Raw genomic sequence first — 19,467 nt, forward strand, 5'->3', positions numbered from 1 at the left:
CCAAAGGTGACGATCTCACTAGGAATGTCAGGCAGAAGAAAACTTGTTTGTCTTTCTACCATGATGGAGAGGATAATCAGTCTTGAGTATCGGACTGGAAAATAGCTTTGGAACAAGAGAAGCACGAACTCAATGGAGCCAATTTAATACAAGAAAAATGGCGGTGATTTAAGAGGAGAAGAATCTTGCTGATGCTTTAGATTCCAAGCACTAAGCTGTCTTTCATAAACCTTGTTCAGCACAAAGCAGCCATTGGAGACAGGATGGTGGGGGCCTTATAAGCTCATGAATCAGAGCCATGGTCTTATAGAAACAGGTTCATCGAAAGAGTCATTTGTTCATCTTTAGGTTGTTCAGCGGGCTTTTGAGAAAGGTTAGGTTTGCTTGTCTCACTGTTAAAGGAATTGGTACTTGGGTTTGCATTCTTCATCATACTGTTTTTGTATGACCCACTGCTTTCTCTGGGTTATTTATTCCTGAAAATTTTGACTCAACTCAATTAAAACGTACCAATTCCTACAAATCCATAGGACTGGCCAGAAACTAGCTACTCTTTCTATCCTCTGCCTTCGACCATTGACTAGTCCTGTAGGTTAATTCTTTGTAATGTCATTAGCAATAAGTATCAAGCAACTATGTGTTTTTTTTTTTTTGTACATAAGAGCGGTTTAAAACCACATTAACTAACTATAATACGAGGTCGAACTACACCAATCAGATCCTCCTCAATCAATTGATGCAAATGACCAAGTGGATTGGTAAGAAGAATGGTCACTCCAAAACATTCTTGAAAAGCCTATGAGACAAGAAAATCCACAAACATATTAGCTTCTCTATACGTATGACATAAAACACACTCCCAATCACGTCTCAACAATTCTTGACACTGTTTCACTATCTGGAATAAAGGATCACGATGCTGCAGGTCTTTTAGAACCTTGTTCACAGCTAACAAGGAATCTGTTCAACAATAACTTTACGAAAGCCACTTTCCTAGGCCAATTTTAAACCATGAAGAATAACAATACGTTCAGTCTTAATTATATGACCATAACCCGTACGACAAGTGAAGTCAAATAACCATTCTCCATTATCATTGTGAAATAAACCACCAACCGCTAAGTCTCCTAGATTTGTTCTAGCAGTCGCATCAACATTCAACTTAACAAAACCCAAGGGAGGCGACATCCATACAATGAAGGTTTGAACTTTTCGTTGGGATAATCGAAGTTGGGCCATATGGTTTCTGAACTCCCCAATAGAAGCAACTATGTGAAATAAAACATCATCAGGCCAAGAAAAACATTATTCAAATACAACTCGATTTCGCCACTGCCAAATATGCCAACAAGCGAAACAAAAGAAAATAGACCAAAGAATCATATTGTTAACCAAAAAGCGATGCTTAAAAATATTATTCCTCAGCCAAACCTCTAAAGTAGCTACATAAAACTCCAACAATTTAATCCCATGAAGATAGCCAGCCCATATAACTTGAGAAGAACTACAATCTCGGAGGACATGCATAGTATTTTCCTCAAGAGCACCACACCGAGGACAAACTGCAGTAGTCAAAATATTTCGATGTACACAAACAAATTTAGTAAGAAGACGATTATGAAATAATAAACTAAATATAAAACTTAGCTTGAGGGGAAATATCTAGTTTCCACAGTTTAGACCAAATGCTATGTGTGTGAACATCAACACTAAGCCAGTAAGCAATTTATAAGCAGAAGAAACATAGAAGTTGCAGAAACATAGAAGTTGCCATCAGTTGAAACTTGCCAAAAATTCCTATCTTGCTCATCCTGTTGAAGTTGCACAAATGAAAGTTGTTCCATAATATCAATCGGCAAAAGCGCTAACAACTGCTCACTCCAATTGTTGTTACAAACATAGTCCTTAACATTTTTAGTATGTTCCTCCTCAGATAAATTAACATTACAGCGCTCAAGTAAGGACTTATCCCCAAGCCATTTATCTTTCCAAAACAAGGTTGTTGATCAATCACCTACCATTCGAGCACAACCTTGATGAACAAGAGATTTGGTTGAGATTATATTCCGCCAAGTGTGAGAAGCATTATGTGGTATACGAGCTTGAAGAAAAGAACATTGTTTCAAATACTTGGATTACAAAACTCGAGCCCATAGACCTTCATCCCCATCTTCCAATTTCCACCATAACTTGGCAAACAAAGTTCATATTAGCAGACTTACGAATACCAAGCCCTCCTTTATCTTTTGCATGACACACAGTGTCCCAATTCAACAAACCAAAAAAAATCTCTATTCAAACTATCAATTTCTTTAGTAACAGAAATTGGCAATTTAGTAGTTTGCATAGTATAAACTGCAATAGAACTAGTCACATATTGTACTAAGGTGGCATGACCAGCTAAAAAGAGTTGGAAAGCCTTCCAAGAGGACAATCGCTTGCGAACCATGTCAAGAAGTGAGAATAAGTATTTCTACTAACATAATTGGTATGTAGTGACATCCTTAGATAATGGTGCATACTGGAGCTCCCTTGAATACTTTGAACAACATCTACATGAACATTAGGGAAAGTATAAAATAGAGATTTAGATAAATTCACCTTTTGTCCAGAAAAGAAGCAAAATTTATTAAGACAGTCCATCATAATCTTACATTGCTCCACTGTAGCCTCACCCATAAGAATCAAATCATCAGCAAAGAAAATATGTGACAAACAGGGACCACCTCGAGACAGAGAAATATGTTTCCAAACACCATCACAAATCGAAGTATCAATTATATCAGAAAGTTTTTGTAAACATAACACAAAAAAATAAGATGAAAGAGGGTCGCCCTTTTGTAAACATAACTAGTCAATTCCTCATTCCAAAGAACATTCATCTCAGTTGAAGTAACACAAAACATGATCAAAGATACCAGCACTCATGGCAAACCAATATCCATAAAAACCCAATGGAGAAAGTCTCAATCCACCCGATCATAAGCCATTTTCAAATCAATTTTCAGTATCATACCACCGGATTTGCTTTTCTTATGTCGAAGAAAATGAAGAGCCTCTTGAACCACAATAATATTATCAGGAGTTCCTCTTCCTGGAATAAAACTACTATGAGTTGGAGAAATTAAATTCCCTAAGAAAGGTCGAAGCCTATTAACAATCAGTAGCTTAACAGTAACATTACATAGAGATATAGACTGAAATTAAGAAACTGATTCAGAAATTTCAACTTTAAGAATGAGAACAATCAAAACTTGGCATAAAATAACAACAAATTTGCCAGTTAAAAAAGCATCTTGAACAAATTTGCAAATAGAGGATTTAACTATTTCCCAATTAACAATGTAGAATCTAACGTGAAAACCATCAGGTCCAGGGGCCATAGATTTTAAAGTCTTAAAAATCTCATCTTCCCGTGGAACATGAGACAGATTGAGCACCTGTTGATCCCCCAATAGTACACTAGTTTTTGGACAACTAGACTCAAAACTATTATCAACAGGTTCTACAGAATATACCTTATGAAAATAAGAAATAACCAATTGCTTGATAAGGTCAGATCCAAAATCCAATAACCATGTTCTGCTTTCAAGGACAAAATTCTATTTCTCCGAATAATTGTGGTGGTGTGAAAAAACTTTGTATTTCGATCACCAAATTGCACCCAATTCGAACGAGACTTCTGAAACTACATCATCTCATCTTGTGCCAAAGTAGTATTATATTCTGCAGATAATTGTTTTTCTAAGTTATACAGAAAAGGATGAGGCCTAGTTTCCAAAGCTTGTTGAACACCACGAAGCCTAGCTAATAAATGTCGTTTCCTTTTAAAGATATTACCAAAAACAGTACGATTCCATTGTTTGAAAGTGGATTGAAGCGAGGTTAGCAATTCATGCAAAGACAAATTATCCTTCCAAAGCAGGAAAACAAACAATAAAATAGCCCCATTGATCAAACAATTCTAGCCAATGTCACCAAAAAAAATAAGTAGTTAAATCTCAAAGGTAGCAAACGAGGAGGAATGGATGCAGCTGAAACATATGTTCAAAAAACTTGGTATGTTTTCCATGTAATTGAGAATGGAAGCAAAAATGGCATAAGACAACATTTTACCAGTAGAGCTGAAACTGGAGGTACATTCTTCATCCTTGGTTTCCAATGCCTCTTGAAAGAATTTCATTGTGTGGTATAAGTTCCTTTGAGTAGGTTAATGCTTCTCATTTTAACCGCACAAGAGAGCCCTGCCAACGTAATGAACTTTCTCAGAAGCAGCACGAAAATTTACCTCTGTACATATAAGATAAGGTGTTCCTTTTCTCTGTTGCTGCATATAAATAATCTCTAGCCTCTTCTTATATTTAAAATGTAAAACCATCGACAGATTGCGAGTACAGTTTGAATGGAATCGTGAAATACATGAATTTATTGGATTTTTTGTGCTAAAAGCATTCAAAGATATCCACTTTTAGGTAGCGTTTGAATACATGGTATTAAATACCCGGGCATCACAATGATGGGCATTTGGTATGGGGTACCTTTCAGGTGGAACAAAAGTTCCACCGTCCATAGACCCTATGCTGTTTGTTCATCTGAACCTTTTGTTCCAGGTAATCAGAATTGGACATGTCAATATTCAGAATTGTGGTTCTCGTGCCATAAATTAAACACAATCTAGTTCTTCATTTAGCTTATAGCATACCCACATGAGGCATCTGACAGTAGTATTATCTTTGAAATTGATGTTTACGTCTCTCACTTGAAGTAAGCTTAGCAGTATTTCACTAATCTGAAGAATTGCGGAAACCATCTTGACGATTGTTTTGACATTTTATTATGGATATGGAGCCTTCAAAGGCATTTGACAGCCAAACGGAAAAATCTGGCTCCTGTACTAACCACAGTTTTGTTGGAAAGACTAACTCCCGCAAGTTGTCTTCCCAGCGTCACTTATTGGATGCCATGGAGCTTTTACTTCAAATTGGTCTATTTCTTAATCTCTTGCAGAGATTCAGAAGGTTAAGATCAATGGACGGGAAGCACATTTCAAGTCTCCCATTGGAGTCGGTTGATAAGCAATGATGATATTCTTCCAGCAGTTCCTGAATGGGATGGCAGGTGGCAATTAGGAGAGATCGAGGAAAATGGCTTCTCCTGTATGAAATTCTACCAACCGTATTGTACTGCAAGGTTGCGCATCTCAAGAATAAATTGAAGGAGTTAAATTTCAAAATCAAACAAACAGAATGGTGCAAAAGCTTGAAGCTGTTGTTGCAGAAATGGGTTTACTGAAAGAGGAACATATAGGTGAAGTTGGGAAGACGATTAATGAACTGAAAGTTGAAACTAAGGGCATACTCAAGGAGGAGGTCGAAATTAAGGTTAAGTATGTCATTTGCAAATGGGATGGCCAAGAAGTTAATATTTTGTTTGAAGATTGTCTTCCACAGCTTGTACAAAGTGACCGGACACTTCTCGCTAACGAGTCATGGGAGTTGGTAAAGTCGAAAGATGCACAAAAGTGTGCCCTTCTGCTTGAGACCCAAGCTAAGGAACAAGAGTCCGTGCGTGCCATGTCTGCTAGAGAAAAAGTTTTCAAGGTGTCGAGTGATGTACGCAAGATTAGTTTTTTTATTTTTTTTCGGTTTATCCAGTTGACACTGCTGTGTATCTCTGCCCGTTTTTTCATCTTGCATTATCTTTCCCCATTCTCTGGGAGCTGTTCCAACAGAGTGAAAGTTGGCTTGTTCTATAGTTTAAATTTTCCTGTCATTTTGTCCTCTCCAACGCCACTACTAGTCACAGAGTATTTCTGTCCATATATTTTGTCCTCAGCAAATTTTGTCTGCAGCATTTGCTGTCTTCAAACCCTGTTCTAATTTCTGACTCTGCAATTGTTTTCATTTCAATCCACTCCAGTAAGATCCTTTGCTTTTCCCTAGAAGAGGTGCCAAGATGATATTGTCTTTTTGATCAATTGATGCTTTTCCTTTTCCTGGTTACATGTTTACTCATTCTTTTAAGCAAGAATATATTTGTGTGAGAATGTGGAAATGCTCACCCACTTGTCCAACTCCATTTCCTTTTGCAGTTGGTGTGGGCATTAACATGATAGATTTGTGGTACATACCTAATCAAGCGAGCCCATTGGTCCACTATGTCCAATGTCGGGGACCAAATAAGACTGAGCCACTGTAGTGATGTAGATTCTTTCGGTTGATATAAATACCCAACCACCATGCACCAAACCATGCTAGCAAGGCTATCTTATGCTAAGCTCTCTTTATTTTAGCAAGAGAGGAACTGGTTGTACTTTGTTAATATCAAACTTTTTCCTTGTCAGGTTTTGCGGTAGTCTGAGGACCTATACTTGTGCCAATATTTCCGGCTTACTGCTGTAGCATTCAAGATTGTGGTCTTTATGATTTGCTTGATAGCACCTTCTAATGTAGTTATGGAACTCCATAAGAGCCAAATCATGAATGACCCGCCAAGATGCTTTTATCTCTATGTTGAAGATGGCATCCAGCTTATCGATTAAGGCAGGAGGGGTCACTGACCATACAAATCAAGAAGCTCAATTTGTCAGATTACTGAAAAAAACGATGAGAATCCGATGGCTGATCTGTTGGTTAAAAATTTTAAAGCTGAAGTCTTCTTCAGGTTTACAAAGTATTAACCCCATCTATTGATAACTTGGTCTGGTATCAGTTTCTTGCTTTCAGGTAATGCTAAGTAATTGCGTGTTGGCAGTTGAGGATCTTCCTAGACTTTGTAAAGCGTGTTGCTTCTGCTGTCATGTGCAAGCATGGCAGGGCTCTGGGTGATAACAGGGCCGCTCCTGGAGGTGGCTCACCCTGGTTTCCACATAAAATGCACCCGTTTCCTTCTTTCCATCATTGATTGGCTAGATTTTATGGTTTTGTTCAAAGGCCATCGATTCCAGTGAAACGGATTCGTTGGGTTTTCAAGACAGTCGTAGGAACATGGTGCTAAATCACTCTCATGCCACCTATGGGCTATCAGCAGCTGATATTTTCCCAAATTTCTAATGTACTTCAAAAACTGAATTTGGTCAATTGTGCCATCCTGCCTTTCTGGGTACCACCAAAGGTCTCTCTATTATTTGATCCTTGCAGCAAGCGAACCATATCTTACATATTGAATTTTTAGGCCATTTTCAACTTATAGTCTTTAAACCAACCGACCTAGCCAGGTATCCGGAGCCCTCATGGGCCAGCCATCCTTCTCTTTCCTGCACGTCTCAGCTACTGCGACATCCTCTGTTTCTTCCCTTCTTCTTTGTCTGCCATTTTCTTTTTCATCCTCACAATCTAAATATATATAGAGTGAGGAACAACTCATCTTCCCCCCTATTCTAAGACCAGTGTACTTAATGAGGGCACTATGAATTACATAAACATGTTATTCTGGCTTAGCAGTCGCGTACGTCCCTCTACCATATGGTGACAGTGCCCTTTAGATCCACACCCACAACTACGTTAGTAAAGTTTCTTCAAGGTGGAAGGCTGACCAATTCGCTGGATAGTTAATGACGAAGAAACTGTAGAAAATTGTGCCCTTATAACGCATGATAGTTGAGGCTGACCTGACTTGCGGTTTTCTTCTAGTTGTCCCACTGAATGGTCTGGTTCTTTAAATGTTTGTCGTCATTGAAAAAGCAGAAGTAGAAAGCCCGCAAGACCTGACCTCCAAGTGCGAGAGAAAATTTGTTTGAAATGGTCGATGAACGCACGCTTGTTTTTCACCCTCTTCTGTGAGTGGTGGGCCGTGCCGGCTGGGCTCGCCGATGCGTTGGCAGGTGACCTTTCCATTTAGCAACCAGGATGCAGCTGTGAAGCATAGACTTTCTCCAAACTGGCCCAGTCTCATCAGGTCCATGAGAGTCTCTCTCTCTCTCTCTGCCGGACGTTATGTATCGTGCTACTCATGTTAAAAGCTATGCAATCAGAAGTTGGGATGACAGAAATTTTCCGATTGTGATTAACAGAGTTTCATGATGAAAGGCAAGCTTTACAGCCACATGGTATGGTTCCCTCAGAAAGGAAAACGAGACGACAGAGCGCTGTGGTACCCCAAGTTTGATTTCATTTTAGCTCAAACTTTGCGAGAGGAAAGCTGCTGTGACCTTAAAGACCGCAGTTTTTGTGTGTGTTCATGTCAAGCCAATATGTTGGCAGGTCTGAATACGTTGGCAGGTCTGATCATCACAATAGAACATAATCTCTCTCTTTCTCTCTACATCTTGGACAGCGAGTTTGAAAGCAATTCCTACCTTAGGCCCCTACCAATGTGTATGTTGTTTTGTCATTTGTCCTATCTGAAGAAATGGGCGTCATTAGTGGGTCCAAACACCATAACGACCCAAAGGACTCTCTCTCTCTCTCTCTCTCTCACACACACACACACACACACAGAGGGGCACCATTCATCTGCACTCAAACCGGCGGTGCTTCTCAAGAGGAAAAGACGGCGTTCAGTTCTCTTCTCACGATATGTTGTCTGCCGATCATGATGGACGATAACTATATCATCTACTAAAGGAGGGCCCAACCATAAGTTGGTTTACCTGGTTATGGGGGGTAGACTTAAAAAGATCTTTAGGCCGAGCAAAATCAAGAGTTCAATACCTAAGATGCGATCTTCCGATTGAAAGAATCTGGCAGGGTTTGCATAAGTCTAGGCTACCAAAAAAGCTAGATCTCGAGATTCATTTAAACGATTGTAGTCACATGGAGGACATCAAAAACTCAACTACACTAGTTGTCAATGACAGAAAGCGCCCGGAAAGAACCTCTAACTTCAATTAGCATCCGAAACTTGAACAAAGGATGGCTTCTTCTCATAGGCTTGAACTTGATCAAAGGATTACAGGGGGTGTTCATGGTGCCCATGATTTGTATTGTCTGGAAACAGACATTTTTTAGATTTTCCCTTCTCTTTTACTATGAGGAACCTTCTTAGGAATGCAAGTCACTTAATGGGGCCATTTCTTGAGAAGTAAACGGCAGATAAAAGCACATTATTAAACGACTTTGCAAGGAAGGTGGGCCGGTAGCCAGGCTCGCACAGCCATGGACTTCAAAGCTTTCTACAGGATCAGTTCAGGGCAGATCAGATTGGCTTCACTGCCATTGTGGTTTTTGCCTTATTGCCGAGGGTGCCGAGGGTCCTGGTCTACGTCGGCGTAGTAGAGTATAACTGGGTTTGGGCTCATTTTAAATTTGTCCCAACTGGGACCGATCACAATAATCACTAACCTGAGTAATTAGCTCCAACTCGAACCAGCAATGGTTTAGCAAACCTGGCTACTTAATTTGGCTCAGATCATAAAAATCCTTGATCTAGAGGCAATATTTCAACTTGACTCTAGATTGTTTGGTACGAACCCAGAATATAGTTTCCTGGTGCGTGGTACACCTGTCAACCAGAATGTCATACATCTATTGTTTCCAGTCGAAAGGAGTAGCACCCGTGTGAATCGGACTGACTACCAGATTTTCAGTTGCCTGCTAGTCCGATCAGCCACAGTGCACTCCTCGAGGCATCATTAGTGGTTGAAGGGTAGAACAAGAAGACAAGGTGAGCCTTGGCTGCTCATGATCTAACCAAAGATTAAACCTATTATGAGCCAACACAGGCCTAGCTCATCTTTCTCACGATAAAACTTACTTGTGAAGTGAAAATTGACAAACATTCACATTGTGCATGAGCGCCCACACACACGCATATTGAGGAGAAATGCCTCCGATCAGTCTCTATTCCAGTTTGCTCAAAGTCAGTCTCTCCCTGGAAAACTTGTTCCGGACATTCCTTATGATAAGATTAAAAATACAACCTGAGTAAGTAATCCACATAACAATCATGCTTTCTGAATTGCTTACAAAACTTATAAAGGAATAAAATCAACTGCCTTTTTCAGTTAAATAATCCACTTCCCCATCCAAAAGTATGTCCTTTTTATGTCGTTCCTTTGAGCCGTGTGACATTAGGAACATCATGTGTAAAGACTAATTCATAAAACACTCGTTGAATTTGGAGCAGATTCATAAAACACTCTTTTGGTGCTCCTAGTACCACACGGTCTCTAAGGTTTGAGACACGAAATTGCATTTTGTTAAAAAATATTAAATTATCATAATTTTTTGCCTAATCTGAAAGAAAGGCTGATGAAAGCATTACACGCAAAAATACATCAAACAAACACCTAGAAGAAAGTAATATATAAGCAGAACACTATAATATGCACATATGGACAAGTCCAATAAAGCTCAATCGAGCCAGCATGTTGCCATATGCATTATGAGCCGCCCAAGACAAGGCGTAGAAGAAGACGGACATACTCAGAGGTACCACACAGCATTAATACTGTAGATATACAAGAGGTTTAGTTTATAAAGAAGTGAACCGGACTGTTACATTAACTGCTATGTTCAAGCCTAGGCTGCGTGTAGAACACATTTTACTAAGTCTGAAGGAAGCTTTAATGGCGCCCGGGCTCGTGCACACCTTCTTGTGTTGTCGGCCCCCAATGAAGGACCAGCAAGGGTCGCTAGCATTTTGGTCAACGTCCTTTTCGAGCCAGCCCGGACAACAAGCTAGTCAATTGAACCCATCATCTAATGTATATGCTCTCAGGCACACGTCGTCAAAGTCAACGACGGACCCACTAAGGCTTTTAGATGCAAAACACAGCTTCGCCGAAAGGGTCACGCTGGGTGCGAGTTGAGTTGGCAGAAAGCGCGTCGGAACTTGTCCATGTTGATGTGAGTGTCACTAAGTGCCACATTTGGTGTGCACTGTATATATATCCAAGATTTTAACTGTTCTGTTTGAAATGCGTCAAACATTTGAATCCATACATTTTTTTTCAATTTAAAACTTCACGTTCTTATTTTTGTTCTAAACAAATAAACGTTATTTTAGTTGACAAGAAAAATATTAACAATTTTTAATCATCTGACAACATCGGACATCCGGCAAAATATAACTTTTATGTGTGTTTCTAAGAGAGAGAGGAGGGCATGTTATCTAGTGGCTTAAAGAGCTAAGAAATGACAGAAGTAGGCAAAGAGTTGTCCCATATGCAGCTGTAGGATGGCTCACACACATGCATGCACACGCGCCTGCTGCCAAGAAGGAGCTAAGAAATGACAGAAGTAGGCAAAGAGTTGTCCCATATGCAGCTGTAGGATGGCTCACACACATGCATGCACACGCGCCTGCTGCCAAGAAGGAGAGAGAGAGAGAGAGAGAGGTTGAAGGGTACCTAATGTTTAAAATACTAGAATGACAACAGAAATGCCTTTAAAAAAACCTAGTGAGAGAATAAACTGCACTGAGAGAACAGTTGTAGATTCCACATGTGCCCAGTGTGATTATCACACTTTGGTATGAATAGTGAAAGATCATTCAAATGTGGAAGCATCAAATACCAACCACCCCACCAAAGCCCCTCCAAACTCTCTTTCTCTCTCTAGCTTTCCTTCTGGTGAATTCTTCCAGTCGAAGTTTTGTGTATGTTCCTTTCTTTCAGAGATGCTGCTGCTTAGAGTGGGAGTAAAAGAATCAGGGTGATTCAATGTCACCAGTTCTTCGCTATTTCTTTTTCTCCAACAACTTGAAACAAAATTGACCCGTGTTTGGTCCCATGACACTCGACTTCTACAGTAGCTCCATGTGATTCTGCCATTAAAAGGACCATTAAACACAGAGTTGATGGTGGGTGACTAGAATTAGTTGTACATGATCATCATTCTCTTCCAGACTTGAAAACTACCCAATCCCCAAGTTTGGTCTGCACAGTAGAATTTATAAACTATGCATCTTCAGAGGCACGTCCTTGCATGTTGAACCTCTCCATGAATCTTAAATTCGTCTAGGCCTTTCTTGATTCCCCTGAACAGAGCAGATCCGCTTGAATCAGAATTTTGTGGATGACATGAGAAAAAAGAAGAAGATGAACAAGACACAACATAGTTTGTTTCAAAATTGAAAATGATTTTTTCTTTTCTAAAGAAGATCGCATTGGGGAGGTAATGGTAGTCAGGCTTTTACGAATTTAGTGGCAGTAAACCAATTCAACAGCAGGTAGCAAAAGGAAGAAAATAGTTCGAAGAAGCAATAATTCCGATGAAGAAACGTTAAGCTGGAGGAGAGCACGAACTTATTGGTTCATAAATATGCAGCTGCTAAAGAGTTACACCATGGAGGCAAGGGAACTGAAACACATGAAACGTTGATCAAAGCATTACTACCTCGAAAATATTGACTCGGGTAACCAAACGGACTTGTATATATATATATATATATATATATCTCCTGGTTCCAACCCCACCAATGTAAACTTTAGTTCTTAATTAGTTTTGAAGTTTGTTTTTCTTTTTTCTTTTTTTTAATGGGAAAGACCCTGAAGAGGGGCTTGGTCTAATGAAGGCCTTGTGGTTAATTTGAGCTTTTTCAATACATACACAGATTTCTGATTGGGGTTAATGTGCTAAATTTTCAACAACAAAGGGCAACACTTTTGTTTCAGATGAGTCGATGCCTGCCATTTGGACCCATCTGGATATGCTCATGGTGTCAGATTTGGTTCGTATATATATATATATATATATATATATATATATATATATGGTGTCAAAGTGGTTAGAAAGTCAATTAAATAGCAAAGAGAGAGTTGCTTTCAAGAGTCACAAGAAGCAGTCAGCAGACAGTTAAAGCTCCCTTTCCTCTTCACCTAAATTAAATAATAGTAAAATCAGTCGGTACAGCAAAATCAAACACGAGAAGCTCACCAAACATCAGAAAAATAAGAAAACTTACAAATAAAATTGGAGAGAAAACAACACCTTGAAACTGTAACAGTAACAAGCTCCCAGTAAAATCGGTAACATTAAAACTGCAACAGTTGCTTACTATAAAGATTATAGCCTGGCAAGCTTATCCTTGAAGAAGGTTTTGGGCCAGAACACCTTCTGTACCTTTCTTTTCATTCTTCAGCGATGGTTTTCTGTCTTTTAGTGAAAGATCTGTGCTGCTTTTTTGATGATGCCTAATGAATGTAGAAATGAGCCCACTTTGCTCTTTTTTTTTCTCCCTTTTTTTTTCTTGAGTGAACTTTTCTTATCTTTCTTGGTTTTAGTTGCAGGAAATGAACCAGAAGAGCACTGAACAGTAAATTAAAAGAGAACAGATACATGCCCAAATCAATGAAAAAAAGTTCTTGTTTCTCACAAAATGAAGAAAAAAACATAGAAAAGTGACGTTGGTAGGGCCAGAAATTCAATTTCTGAACATTGACCAAGAAGGACTACAACTAATACTACGGAAGTAAGAACTACCAGCTGTACAGTAAGGAAGGTGTTTACACCAACTTGAGGATCAGAGAAACAAACTGTTCTGCTTTGCTGAATAAAAAATCACAAAAAGAAAGACATGTAAAAACCAGTGAGAGAAACACCAAAAAAATCTCCTCCTCTCTTCTGCTGTCTGAGCTCAAAGTATCGTAGGCACACTAACATTGTTCCTTCCCTGATGTTGGAAGAAACAATTCAACACGGCAATGTTCATATCAGTAGAATTGTTCACCAGAAACACAGTAAAATTCTCAAGCAGCTAGATCACCAACCAAATACGCAACATTGCTGGTTGCTGCCTCGAATCCGAGTAGCTTAGCAGCAGCAGGAACCACATCTACCATGCTGTATAGGGCATCAAGGTCTGCATCCTCCAGTGGTGCTACCTCATTCAGGTCAAAGCCCTGCTCCGTCGGAGCCCTCTTTTGTTCTGCGCTAAAAGTCGCCATCGACGAGCTCTCGGCAGCTTCCAACACAATCGACGCAGCTGCAGCTCGGTCTTCGTTCCAGTGGCACCTCTTGTGCCCCCCGAGCGCCCGCCCAGATGGAAAGAATTTGTGACAGATCTTGCACTCATGCGCCGGCAGCTCCTTGGCATCGAATTCCGGCGAAGGGGGCTCCCCGGCTGGCTCAAATGCATCTTTATCTGCAGTTTCTGCATCGAGGAGCTCTTCTTTAGTCTTCGTGTGGCTGGCTCTATGCCCCCCCAGCGCTTGGTGAGAGGAGAACACCTTGTGGCAGATGCTGCATCGATGCTTCTCCGAGCTATCCATTAGAGCTCTGATCTTCTTCTTTTTCTTCCTCTTCTTCTTATTTGAAGCCCTGCAGTCGTGCCCATTTTCCTCCTGTTCGGATGCGATTCTTCGCAATATCATCGAATCGATGGGGGCCGGATTCTTTGCGTTCTTCAGAACCATCAAGTTGTAGGCAGCAGCAAAGATCGGATCATCCGAACGAGTACCATCGTTCTCAGCCAGCAGGCCGGCCTCCGTCCTGTTTCTCTTGCGCCGCCTGCGCCATGAACCAATTCGAGATTCGGTTTTTCCCGAGGATACCGCCAGAGGGTTCGGCTCGGAGTCGGAAACGGTAGACGAAGGGGAGCTCTGGAACCTCTCAGGCGGCTGAATTCCCCTCCAGTCCCTACCTGGATGGCACCTCATATGACCGAACAGTGACTTCAAGGACGGAAATTCCTTCTTGCAGAGCACGCAGACGGCATTCGGCTTCGTCTTGAGTTCCGAATCAGCTTGGACTTCACCTGAATCGTCATCAGTAGCCACGTTTACATCAGTGGCCTGCTGAATCTGTTGTTGTTCCTGGGGAGTAGGGACGCCATGGGAGGAACCGATTTTGCTGCATGGATTGGAAGAGCAACGCTCCACGGCGGTGCCACCATGAACTCTCACATGGACTTCCAGAGCTTTCCCCGAGCTGAAGGACATCTTGCATAGCTTGCATTCGTGCTCGATCGAGGCATCCTCATCCCCTGTGTTGTAACCGGAGACCGTCGGAGAGACGACCTCGCCTTCTGCTGCGTCTCTGACCTTCATCTTGATCTTCAGCTTGACTCCACTCTCTATCGGCTTCTCCGTCTCGGTAACAGAGCCTTGAGCTTCCATGCAAGCTGGTTCAGTGTGGAGTTTCAGCTCCTCCGGCGATCTCTTTGGCCTCCTACCAACAACCACAGGTGATCTTCCTGGATCCCCACTGACTGGGGAACCTCAGGAGGCGGAGAAAAGTTGGACACCGAGAGGGAGAGGAAGAAGAAGACTTTAGACCTACTTCAAGTCTCAATCTTCTATACCCCTTTCTCTCTCTAACTGCATCTCTTGCCTTCTCTCTCTCTTCGGAACCACGTTCTGTTCCTTTCTCCAATCGCCATTTTATTTTTTTCTTTGTTGGGCCTTCTTTTCTTTCCACCCTTTCCCCCTCTCTCTCTTGAGGTTGATTGCTCTCACTGCAAGATACCTCACGTCGCCACCCACCTCCTAATAACATAAATAAATTTCCCTTTCGGATGCTCCCTCCCTTTCTCTCTCTTCCCAAAAAAATTATTTTTTTAGGAAGTTAACCGATTTTCTAGTGATAAAATTTTCAATTCCGTAGAGATATGCACTGAGTGAATCCCGAATTTTCAATTTTGGATTCAACGACCCAAGAAAGAGAAAAAAATTAGAACGGAATAAATGAGCTTTCCGTTTTTCATAATAATCCATTTTCAAACCTGCCCATCCCATTTACACCTCATTCAATAAAATGCCAGCCCGGATGCCCAATTCGGTCGCCGGAAAACCACCGGTAAAACCCCCTTCCGCAGCCGGAAAGCCATTGACCGAACTCGGCCACGAATTTGACAGGAGCCCACAAATTTTTACCCTTTTTTATTGCAGAGGCCAGGCAACTCGTGACCTCCGAATATTTTTCCACGATTTATTTTATTTTTTCTGATAAATAGAGCTTTCAATCAATTTTGATGGTGGGCAGCTACCAGAGCAGAGGAGGGTGGCGTGAACTGCCTCGGACTCTTGATGGGAGCAGTTTCATTAAATTTTTATGAGCAGCAGGAAGTGGAGGCTACATGTCATGGTGTTTCCTGCAATTAGATCGAAATGGAATACTTTCTGGATGAAATGACCGAGCTAGCCTTCTTTTCTCTCTCTCTAAGAGAAAAGGAAACAGAGGCAGCTCGCTGACAACAATCATTCAGCGATATTCCAGCCACGATTATTGTTCTCCCAATTTACTGCAGATTAATGCAACGCCATATCCCCACTGCAATAGTAAATTCCTAGAGAGAGAAACAGAGAGAGCGCGAGTTGAAATTTTTTTGAGAGTTTTAGAATCTAGGGAAGTAGTACTCATTTGGGTAGTGCTCTGCGTGGGCCACCAAACAAAAATATTTTAAATGGTAGCAGAGGGCAGCACAGTTTGCTCTGCTCGGACGAAGTTGCAGCAACTGCTCATTTGTCAATGGACAGCTACTAATGAGTGGGTGCGGGTGTTCATCCATCTCTACATCAACTCTGTGGCGTCCAGAACTCACATCCTGCACTTAGAATCCACACTCGGATGAGCTTGGGGAGTCGATCGAATACAGTGTCTCAGTAGTTCTAGAACTCAAATTCTGCTACACGAGCAGGTGAATCCTGCGAGCCTCCGAGCTAAAGCTCTTTCCTTTCTCTAAACTCCCAACAAGTTTGTGTTCACTCAGCATTAAACCGATGACTTTCTTTAAGTCGAAGTCTTTACTCCCCTAGTCAAGTGAAAGGCAAGAGATTTTTTCGAGGCTTAGAGCCTAAGTTCTCACGATCTTCCAAAACAAAAAGTAGTAAACTCCAGTATAACAATGAAAGTGGAGGCGATGACATGGTTGCTGCGTTTGATGCTGCCTGGATGTAATCAACTGTTGATTGGCATGGTACAGATGTTCACACTTTGTCCAAGCAATCTCTCTCTCTCTCTCAACACACACACACAAATATATATATATATATATATAACCTGAGGTTGAATTCTTAACTGATATCATTAGTTTGGTAAATCATTCTGTGGTCCTTGAGTTTCCGGCTCTCGCTTTTACTCACACACACTTTCTCTCTCGTCCGCGTGCACCGTGAAAATCTCAACCGGGAAATCATGAGCGGGGCTGGGCCCCGCAAGCGAAACGGCTTTCCAACCGTCCCGTGGGACCCGCGGGACATGCTAGCTTTTTCACGTTAGGGAGGAACGTAGGTGGGTCCCACTCGTTCCTCCCACGGGGCCCAGCCTTCTTCTTCCATGGTTCAGAGATCAAAAGAGTTTTTTAGTTTTAAAGAAATAAAAAAGGAAAAAGATCCCTTGGAAGAGAAAGACCAACGCTCTGCTTTCTTCACGTAACTCTTCGTTATCAACAATTAATATCTTCCTTAATTAGTGTGCTCGAAATCCCGTTAACCCAAGTGTCACGTCTCAGATTTCAGCTTCCATGAAAGCTAATTAAAAAAAAGGGGGGGGGGGTTACATACACTTTAATTGCATTAAGCCATGAGGTTTAATTACATGAAGGTTTTAGTCTCACTGATTAATCTTGGTGCATTTTGCAGTTTTGATCAAACAATTAGAAGCATTTAAACTAAATTTTTACTAGAACAAGACTATAGAAAAGCTGTAACTTCTCTTGTTTTCTTCTTACAAGCTGCCCAGGTCTTTGGTTCTACAAAGTTAAAGCAGTGTTGTTTAAACCAGTCTGTTGGTTTGAGGTTCCCCTTGTAAGATCTATTATTGGGTAGCTCTAGGTAATCAGTGGGTTCCCCTTTTGGAGCAACTAAGGCCAACTTGCTAAGTCTTGGTCATTTTGTGATGTCAAGCTCAAAAAAATTATTGTGTTTTTGGCTTTGGAAGTTAGGGCGTGTTAGATACCTCAGATCTGATCTGAAATCTCGTGCATGTAAAGTAAATAATATATGCGTGTGTCCCCTCTGTAAAAAAAAAATAAAAAAAAATCTGAGATCAGAACCTCAAATCATCATACTGGAGATTCTCAATGATCTTGGATCTGAGATCCAATGCAAACAAACACTTCATTAGTTCATTTTACTTTGACAGCTTGATTGGTTACTGGGAAGCAGCAAAATGGATCCAGGATGGAGCAGCTGAAGCAAAAGCAGGTGACCTACTGATGTGAAATGTTTAAGAAAACAATGGGAAACAAACAGCCAAAGAGGAGTGGAAAACCCAAGTTTAGAACAGGGAAGCCAGTTTCTTGGTAACTATGTTCTAAACCACTCACCTACCCATGGGCTTCTTTTTCTTTGTCAGGGGACCATTGCTATTCTTAAAGCCCTTAACAGACATTAAAAAAGAACAATACAGAATAGAAAAGAGAAACCATCCCCTTCACATTCTTCCCCCCTTAAATTAATAGAGGTATGTGGAACTGGCCTTTGATGTCCTTCCATAATTAAGTCATCCTCCTCTCTCTCTCTCTCTCTCTCTCTCTCTCTAGTATCAGATAAGTCAAATCCAAACCTTGGTAGAATTGGTCTATGATCACAGATGGGTCCGATCTTGGCGGTGTTTTCGGATCAAGCAAAACCGCACCATTGTGAAGAGGAAGGAGCCTGCTAATGAGAAAATGGCATCTCTCTCTGTCCAAGAACAATCAAGCAACCTACAATGGTGATTTGGATCTTCAAATCCAACCCAAACTATCGACTACATGATAACAAATCAATTGAGCACCTTCACCTGATCGATCACCATGATCATCTCAAATTCAGGACCTCTCACATCATGGTTTAGACAGAGTGCCATGGGACAACTAAGCACAGGAGATATCACCTTGTCCACAACTGAGCAGAGAGCCTACAAACAGCAACCTAAAGACAAGAGCCATGCTTTAATTAGCCTTTAGACCACCTCTTTTGGGTGCCACGCCAAACACCAAAGAACCAAAGTGGGTGCGGCCCCATTGTAGGACCAACCTAAAATGGCAATGAGATAGGATTGTACGGACCGTCCATCTGCTCGAATCCGATGGACTACGAAGAACTACTGAAGAGATATTTACTTTGCTTCAAAAAAATGAGATTGCAGATGTCTCCTTAACTGAATGAATAGTTTTGGGATTCTTTAGGAGCTTGCAGGCTTCAATTCTCATGAAATGTTGAGAGGCACTGCATGGTATTGCCTCAAGTGATAAACAGTTCGGATCCAGGCCTTGCAAGTTCAGCCTAATTGAATCTCACAGATCAAGTTTTGGGTTTCAATTTGGGTGCCACTGGCTCCGGACCCGAGTAGTCATGTCAGTTCTTTGCTGGATCTTCAGACTTGAAAACCCAATTACGGAATGACATACAAGATCTGGATCTGATGAATTCTGAGATCTAAGGACACACCAACTATGGGTCCAGACTCGTGTCTATAATGAGATAAACCAAAACCTTTCACAGCCCTGAGTTGCTCACATAGACCAATAATGTCCATGAACCATTGAATTGTTTTCTCATGCCCTGTTCTGGTCGTCCTTCAGAATAGAAACAAAAGTCTTCCATCTTCCTTGAGCTTCAAAGTTCCTTAAGAAGGAAGAAAATGGAAAATGAGCAGAGGA

The 19,467-nt window shown here is 41.1% G+C and overlaps 1 protein-coding gene across 1 annotated transcript; it reads right to left on the reverse strand.

The window, feature by feature from the left end:
* Window positions 1–13,229: 13,229 nt before the first annotated feature.
* LOC116258368 (zinc finger protein ZAT4-like) lies at window positions 13,230–15,331 on the reverse strand. Its single transcript, XM_031635494.2, has one exon. The coding sequence runs from the start codon at window positions 14,996–14,998 to the stop codon at window positions 13,631–13,633; it is 1,368 nt and encodes a 455-aa protein (XP_031491354.1). The 5' UTR covers window positions 14,999–15,331; the 3' UTR covers window positions 13,230–13,630.
* Window positions 15,332–19,467: the final 4,136 nt, after the last annotated feature.

Source organism: Nymphaea colorata, chromosome 8, assembly GCF_008831285.2.
Source record: "Nymphaea colorata isolate Beijing-Zhang1983 chromosome 8, ASM883128v2, whole genome shotgun sequence".
Classification (NCBI taxonomy): domain Eukaryota; kingdom Viridiplantae; phylum Streptophyta; class Magnoliopsida; order Nymphaeales; family Nymphaeaceae; genus Nymphaea; species Nymphaea colorata.

Excerpts from the sequence above, each read along its gene's own strand:
- LOC116258368 (XM_031635494.2), bottom strand. The coding sequence starts at position 14,998 with ATGGAAGCTCAAGGCTCTGTTACCGAGACGGAGAAGCCGATAGAGAGT.